The 8,467-nt window shown below is 42.9% G+C and overlaps 1 protein-coding gene across 1 annotated transcript; it reads right to left on the reverse strand.

Moving 5' to 3' along the window:
* Positions 1-154: 154 nt before the first annotated feature.
* On the reverse strand, positions 155-8,065 carry LOC149113738 (uncharacterized). The gene is made up of 3 exons (XM_089286345.1): positions 7,907-8,065; positions 2,535-6,015; positions 155-1,683 (listed from the first exon to the last, which is right to left on the reverse strand). Exons 2-3 carry the CDS (start codon positions 6,007-6,009, stop codon positions 1,646-1,648), a joined length of 3,513 nt encoding a protein of 1,170 aa, XP_089142471.1. The 5' UTR covers positions 6,010-6,015; positions 7,907-8,065; the 3' UTR covers positions 155-1,645.
* Between the last annotated feature and the right edge of the window lie 402 nt (positions 8,066-8,467).

The raw sequence follows: 8,467 nt of genomic DNA on the forward strand, positions 1-8,467 counted from the left end.
GTATTCTCCATAAGGAGGTTTGTTCAAAAGCTGCTGGGAGTTCGAGTTTCTAAACCTGATGCTAATGGTTTTGAGTATAAGGTTTCCGCCCATTGACAGTGTTTTGATTCAGCTGGTCGGTAACAGGGAGGGGTCATCATCATCATCATCATCATTATCATCATCATCAACTTTATTTACCCTCGAATTTACAGAGAAGCATTACTGCTAATTTCTTCGAGCTACCTTATGTTAGAAATTATAAATAATGAATGGAGGTTTAGGCTCGGGAAGGTTAGTGATTGATATTGCAACGTCCTGCAAGCATCTCGATGTCGTGCGGCTATATTGAGCTCCCTAATGTCTTTTAAGGCGGGGTTCACCTGAATTTAAGTGAAATTTTAGGAAGTTTAAAGAGAAATTAAATGGAAAAAAATAGTTTTGGAATACTACCAGACAGTTGATTGCCCCCAAAAGGGCACCCCAGGTTGGTGGACAACTGTTTGGTGTACGTCAGCCAATTTCAAACTTCAAATTCTAATTTTAAAACAACATCAAATTTTCCAAATTTCCTATTTCCATAAATTTTACTAACCGTTTGAAACAAACTATTTATCCCCAAATATACCCAAAAACCCCCAAAAATTTGCAATAAAACATAGATAAACGTAGATATGTGGGATGAGTGGAGAGATTTTTGACTGCTTGACACGTGAACGAGCTATTTGCGTTAAAACCATAATACCCAGCCAAAACACGGCCTTCATGTTAAACCCCACCTTAGCGCCTGTTAACGCGGTTAAACCTTCCGACTTTTGTAGCTCACGCTGCCCGCGTCAGGTAAAAATTAAACCGAATACCTGTTGTATACCCGGGGGGGGGGGGTGGGGGGTTGAACTTCCATATAAAAAGGACAGGGGTGCTCGTCGTAACTTTCAGGGGCTAAAAATGCAGTTTTGATACCTCTTAGGGTATTCAGCCTCAAAAGGTCCACAGTGGGAATTTTCGCGGTACCGTTTAGGGTATTGAGCCGAAAAATATATGACAGCAGATAATGCGTTGTATTAAAATTGGTACCTCTTAAGGGTGAAAAACATTCCAGGCCACGACCGCAAAACAGGATCTTGGCACCTCTTAGGGGTTCTTTTGAAATTTCTGACGAGCACCCCGTCCCTCTTATATGGGAGTCCCCCCCTGGGATCGTATGCATCTGTTATCATGGTATATTGCTGCTACGATTGTTCTAGGTTAAAAAATGCATATATCGATACCACCCATAGCGAAAAGGAATTTCAAAAATCAATGTCTCAGCAAAAGGACTGATCACTCCTGATTGGAAAACTACATACAACACCCAAATTTAATGTAAGTAATGCTTACTCACTAAACCCCTTGGCACCGAAAAGCAATAAAGGGTGAACACAATCTCAAAGCAAACTATTCTTCTGAGATTAATCCTATTTACTTCTGTATCTAGGATTTTCTTCCCTACTCTTGACAAAAAAAAAACTGTTGCCCATCTCTTCTCACTGTTCTGAGAAAAAAGACAGTAAATTCAAAAGTCTTCAGTGCCATAGCTAATTGGAAGCTATGAACTCATGTTCTGATCACTTTGTTGTGATTCTTAGCGGTTTGATACATTTTTGCATCATGCTGAAAAGAGTGTTTATATATGGGTATCATCAGGATTTCCATCTGGCTGACCTAAAGAAAAAGAGGGAGAGAGATACCGTTCGTTAGATTGACCGCGAGCAGAAAGGGGTCGAAAGCCAGGCAACTGGTGAAGATGTGTTAAAATCAGTTGTTTTATAGCTGTATCTCTGTAATCTCGATTCTAATCGTCCGCTAAAGAAAGTTGAATTGAAAGGAAGCATTTCAAAGAGTTTAGATATTATGGTAACAACTAACAGTGAAATACCATAAAAGCTTGAAAGACTCACCCGATAGAACGATACATATAATCTACGGTGCGGAGAAAGGAGTAACAGGAAGGAATATTCATTGTGTTTAAAAAAAACTAATTACAAATCTGTAGAGTAAGTGAACAGACTACTTAGAATAGCTTTCTTGCTATCAAGAGCGGGAAATATGCATTAAGCTCGGGAGGGGGGAGGATACTCCCTTATATGGGCTATATAGGTATGTGCGGCCCCGAAGGGCAGGGTTTTTAAGCCATTTTGGTCATAAATACGGTCTCGATTTTGGCCAGTTTGGTCTTAAATAGGGTATGGCTTTAGCACTCTAGTCTTGAATTGAACATGTTTCTTGAAAGAAGCTACTTTTTCATCATTATCAATAAGACCGTGAACAAAAGCCCTTCATGACTTATGTTTTGGGCAACTGTGATAGCCGCAACGGTCATAAACAGGGTATCGAATTTTTGGCCAAGTCATAAATAAGGTAGTTTAAATCGCAGATTTTGGTCATAAATAGGGTGAGGGGTTTGGGAAGTGGACCGCATGCCCACACCCAACTTTTCTGGGAGTAGCCCCCCGCTCCTCCCCCCAGGGCATTAAGGTCATACACGTAGAATACCAGTGGGATATTTTACACACCTTGCATATCCTGTTGACCAATCTCTTCCAAGCTATCAAAGGTGACGTCATCTCCAATGAGGACAAATGGGGCCCAATAAAGGGGATCTCCGAATTTCTCTGAGTGTCTCAAAGTAGCTGTAGCCTGATAGAGAGCCTCACTTGTTTTTTTCCCGAGCTTCAAATGTTGGTAGAAGCTGCGCATGAACTCGATGGTGGCTTCGTCATCGATGGCCCACAGAGAAGCAAGGACGGACCTGGCACCTGCACCAAGAAATGCGCGAGCGATGCCAATAACACCCTCAGCTCGAATGTGGCCTCTTGCACTGTGACAGCAGCTGAGAACAACAAGTTTGGCTCGCACTTTGGCATTCTGTACCTCGGCCATTGTAAGCACAACATCATCTTCGTCAAGTATTGGCTTGCGTTTTTCAGGAGGAGGAGCGAAAGCAATTTCGCCTGTTTGGGGATTTCCGTGGGCTGCAATGTGGACTAAGGCTGCTTTGTCTAGCTCTTCTAGAAAACGAGCTTTTGTCGCTTCCTGTCCAATAAGAGGCTGAACTCCAACCATCTTGGCTATGTCTCGAGCCTCTTTGTTGGCTTGTTCTAGTCTTGTTACTGGCTCTGGTTCTTGTATTCCTTTGAGTTTCACCAAGCCAACGTCTGGATCGCCAACAACCACAGCTCCCTTCTGATTATGATATTCAGATGGACATTCAAAAATTGCTTTCATTATTGACAAGGAGGGCAACACCCGTATTCTGTGTTTCTCTGCTAGACTTTCGTTGTTTTCGTCTCGAAGGGCCGCGAATGGGACCCTGTGAAGTCCCTCGTCAGGAACAATTATGAGATCTTTGGCTGTGTGATCGTGAAATGCGCAGCCCAACAATACATCATAAAGTTTCTCCAGCGCACTTGGTCTATCTGTTGGAGTGATGCGCTTAGAAGGACGGCAACCTGCTTGGTTTTTCTCCAGGTTTTCCAGCTCTTGCAATTGGTCGATATGTTCATTCTTGTTTAAACGTCGAGCTTCCCTTGACAGAAAGGAGCGATCTTCGCATTCCACAGCCTTGCCGTTAACGCCAATTTCAACAATTGCTTCGCCAAGCAGATTCTTCCACTCGGTTGCTTCGCCCATAAACTTGGGATCACCATTCGGCTGAAAGCTCCAGACTATCACATTTTCCGTTCCTTTTCCAGAAAGGGCATAGTATATGATGCGACTTTCTAAACGTGAAACGACCTCACGCATGTTCGTTCCACTGAGGTTTTCCCTTTTGGCTCCTCTTGGGTCTTTTTGGCCGTACGATACCACCATCATGTCAGCAAGAGCCGCCGAACGAGAGCGCTCTGTGACCAGTAGTGCTTCTTCGTCTTTTTCTTGCTGAAGGAGACACTGTGTGTAGAGACGGTAAGCGCCGGCCTGTACGTCACTTAAAGAAACCTTGTACTCGTCTTTCTCAAAGAGAAGTCGTCTCACTTCAGCGTACATGGTAGTGCACTGTTCCAAGTGATCGCAAGCAAGTTCAAACTTCTGGAGCCTTGAATAGGAGATGCCGAGGTCGAAGTGGCAGAAACCTCTCTTGTCTAACCTTCCCATCTTCTCAGCAAAGCTCAAAGCCTTCTGTTGCAATTCAATGGCCTTTGTCAGTTCATCTAATTGCCGATAAACCTTGCCAAGATTTAAGTAGCCAGTCATTTCACCATCTAGTTCTCCTATAGAACTTGAAATAGAGATTTGCTTCTCATTATGCTTAATGGCTTGTTTGTAATTTTCAAGGCGATAGTTGACCATTCCGATATTGCCGTGGGCGGTCGCTTCTCCCTGTCTTTCCTCCAAATCTTCACAAAGCGAGAGATGTTGCAAATGGCATTCAAGCTCTTTTTGATGATTTCCAATGCAGTTGTACGCCCTTCCTAGGTTTCCAAGCATCGCTCCCTCCATTCGCTTGTCCCCAACGGCTTTGGCGTAAGGCACGGCTTTCTCGTATATCTTCACAGCTTGTGAATACATTCCAAGGGCTTGAAAGGCATTTCCCAAATTGGCGTATGAGGCACCTTCCAATGGCTTGTCTCTGATAGCCAGAGCGATATCAAGGCTTTGCTGATAACATTCAATTGCTTTGTTGTAATTTCCAAGCTGGAAATGAATGTTTCCCACCTTCTCGACCGACCTCCCTTCTCCTCCTTTGTTCTCTAATTCCCTGTTGATAGCGAGATTGAATCCGTGATGCTCTAGCGCCTTTTCAAAGTCACCTTGGGAATAGTAGATGCTTCCCAGGTAGGCGTTGGCCAGCCCTTCTGCAGCCTTGTCACCGGTTAATTTTGAAATCTCCAGGAACTTTTTTTGCATCTTAATGGCTTCTTCGTAATTGCCTAAAGATCTATGGGTGTTTCCTAGGAAACCGTAGGCAAAACCCTCGTTGGTTTTATCGCCAATTTCTATGGAAAGCTGCAGCAATTTTTCCAGATTTTTTTGTGCTTCCCTATTTTCTCCCAGAGAATGCTGCGCTCTTCCAATTCTTCCAATAGCACATGCTTGTGCTGGCTTATTCTTCAGCATGTTTGCGATGGACAATTGGGCTTCATAATACCCAATCGCTTTTCTTGTTTCCCCACGACAGTGATAAACATTTCCAAGGGACCCCTTTGCATTTCCCTCGCCAAACTTGTTGCCCGTGTCTTGGTAGAGTGTCAGCTGCTGTTGATAAAGTGCAAAAGCCTTGATATAATCTCCTTTGGAAAGATAAACATTGCCGAGATTTCCACAAGCTTTTGCCTGACTCTCCTTATCCTTGACTTCCTTGGCCTTGGTAAGGTGCTTCTCGTTGTGAAGTATGGCCTCTTGATACCGTCTAGTCCTGTAGAAAACACCACCCAGTCCACCATGGGACTCACCGATCGACAGCTTATCTCCGACGTCCTCAGCAACGGTAAGACTTTCTCTGAAGTATCCAGTTGCACTTTCGTTATCACCAAGCTCGCCACAGGTGACACCCAGATTGTATAGACATTTCCACTTTTGCTTTTGGTCTCCTGTTGTGGAATTTGCATCCAAGGACTTCGTGTGAAATTCAAGACCTCTCCGCAAGTCTCCTAACTTGGAATAGGCACTGCCAACAGAGGCATAGGCCAATGCTTCGAGATCTTTACGACCAGTTGTTTTAGAAAGGGAAAGACACTTCTGGCCGTAATCAAGAGACTTCTCGTAATCATCTAAAGAGAGAAACACTTCGGCGAGTTCGCCACAAACTTCAGCCTTCATGATTTCCTTGGATGTCCCCTCAACCTTTAGTAATGCTTGTTCTAGTAATTCTGCAGCTTGTTTATAATTGTTTGAATGCTTTTCTCTGACAAGAAGCTCGCGGGCACTTGAAAGAAGAGTCGAAAGTTGATCTTCCTTTTCTGCTTTCTTTTCTGTCAAGATAGCCGACGCACCTTCCGTTTGCTCTTCACTTATATGCCCCTGGGGACTATCATTTCGTCTGGTTTCCATGTCTCTCTGAAATATTTATAAGCTTTTTTTAAAATTAAAGCATCTTAGAAGAAACTGTATTGTCTAGTTATAATTCACTTGCATACATCTTGCCGCAGCCTCGACACGATCATTTTCTTGGATTTGAATATGTAAGTGCCAATCAAGGCTCAACAAAAACAGTCCCAATATTTGTGAATTAACTTTCAAGAATATAGATGCAAAAGTTAATTTACGTCTTATCCTCTTACTTACGATGTGGAGCTTAATAACAGCTTCTGGTGAATCAATTGCAAGGACAAGTGCAAGGGCCATCGATCTTTTCTTTTTTTAACTCAAAATGTTGTTACAAATTCAGTTTGTTTTGTCTAGTAATTTCATTTCTGGCAATTATTTTTCTCTCGTGCCTTCGTTTTCCTTATTTGCTTTTTTACACGTATAATGTGGTACAAACGACTTATTGACAATATGAAATGACAGTTCTCTTTCCACTATAAGATGTGGAGAAAATGCGCCCTTGGGAAGGGAGCAGGGTTGGTACAGTGGTGAGAGCACTCGCCTCCCACCAATTTGGCGCAGCTTCGATTCCGGCGGTATCGAACCTGCGGGTTGAGTTTGTTGTTGGTTCTCGCCTTGCTCCGCGGTTTTTCTCCTGGTACTCCGGTTTTTTCCCTCCTGAAAAACCAACAATTCCAAATTCCAATTCGATTAGGACAGAGAACCCGCATGAAAACCAGCTAGGGCTGATGTGGCTTCCCTTTCAAATGTTAAAGGTAATACGAAAAGAAAACTTCCCTCGTCTAATGTACGCCGACTGTGCCTACTTTGTTCCTTTATCGTTGCTGGACGCTTTTGAGTTTCATTAGTATGTTAGTCTGTGAATCGAATGTATACAATGGTTAAATGTATTTTTCGACTGGATCAAAGCCATGCGATCGCGAAGGGCCCTGCTCTTTCCGAAAATGGCCATGAAGTCGAAACGATATGGGGCTCCCAATTCATTGTTTTTCGCTCGCTTCCGGGTTCCCCTTGTGCATAATACATTTACTTTCATTTCGTGAGAGCGAAGTTCTTAGACTTACCCGTTTTGATTAGCTTAGAAGCTCGTGTATTACTTCACCGTATTTCAATGAGTGTTGTTTCATTTCCTCAGAAACGAAACGGTATTATTTTGGTTTCAGGGACCAAAATCATTTCGAAAGTGGCAATGTAAACATGTTCTAGCTAATCGAAACAAACTGGTGAGCACAGACATGTTGTTGGGATATCGCAAAAAAAAGATCGTAACCGGCGCAACGAACACAAAACGAAAATGAAATGAATCACAGAATAAACGTTTCCACGACGGGAGCAATTCTATGCTTGACTGAAACCACGTGGTGCACAAGAATGCAATCATGGTCGACATTGTAACGTGGCAGCAAAATGTCCGCCATAATTCAGTGCTGAGTCGCAAGAAAATCCGACATGGTGGTGACCCATTTCAACTGTTGCCCTCTACACAAATAGGAAGTAACGATATTACATTGCAAAACAGACCTTCGAGATGGGTTAATGCAATAATAACCCCGATCAGCATATTCTAAAAATAATATAATATTCAGTTTTTAAGGTCTGCCAAAATTTCCCGACAACCTAATCAGTCCGGAAACGGCGATGAATATCCTTTTGAAATACAGCCCCTTGCTGCTCTTGCGGTCAACTCGCTCGCGATGAAAAAGCTACAATTTTGTATATTAATAGCGATCACTTCTTGCTATAAACCAAACAGGATATACACTAAATTCGCTGATTCCCTCGCCTCATAAGAGAGGAACGCAGAATTTCGCTTTAGAGGGCGACAAAGCATAAGACTGAAATTATTTTACTCGTTCGCTATAACTAAACGCACACAGAAAACCAACTCGTTTAAACTCACCGCTTTACACCGGTTTTAAACAAGTTTGAATGTCTGAGCGTCTTGTTTGATTCCTGTTTGTGAAGATCGCAATTTGTCGCATGGGAGAAATTTTCGCTCTCCGTGTCTTCCGAGAAACGACGAGGGGACTTCCCCGAAAGTGACGACATGCAAAATCTTCCCTAAGGGACCGACCATTATTTTTTGCAGGGGGGAGGAGGAGGTTTGAGAGGGACGGAGATAGTGAGTGGCGGATGCGGAATTTAACTTCCCTTTCGTAAAGAGAACGGTGAATAAGCTGTAATCTCTTTCGTGACGGAAGAATAAGACTGTGCGCTTATGGTAGAACATCTAATACTACACGGTTCGAGAATTTTATATGGTGTGGTAGCGTTCACTAAATATCTATCATGTGATGTCGAAAAATGATCTCGGTGGATTACCAGCTTTTTTTATCCCGGAAGGGCGTGAGAAAGAAATAAGATATTTATTTTGATTATGAAAACGAAAATTCTATTTACAGCTTCACGGGAAAGTACCGGATCTTTTCTTAACACGCTCAGTTAAACCGCGATTTCAGAT

This window comes from Orbicella faveolata, unplaced genomic scaffold, assembly GCF_042242905.1.
Source record: "Orbicella faveolata isolate gen_17 unplaced genomic scaffold, um_ofav_v1 contig_14, whole genome shotgun sequence".
NCBI lineage: Eukaryota > Metazoa > Cnidaria > Anthozoa > Scleractinia > Merulinidae > Orbicella > Orbicella faveolata.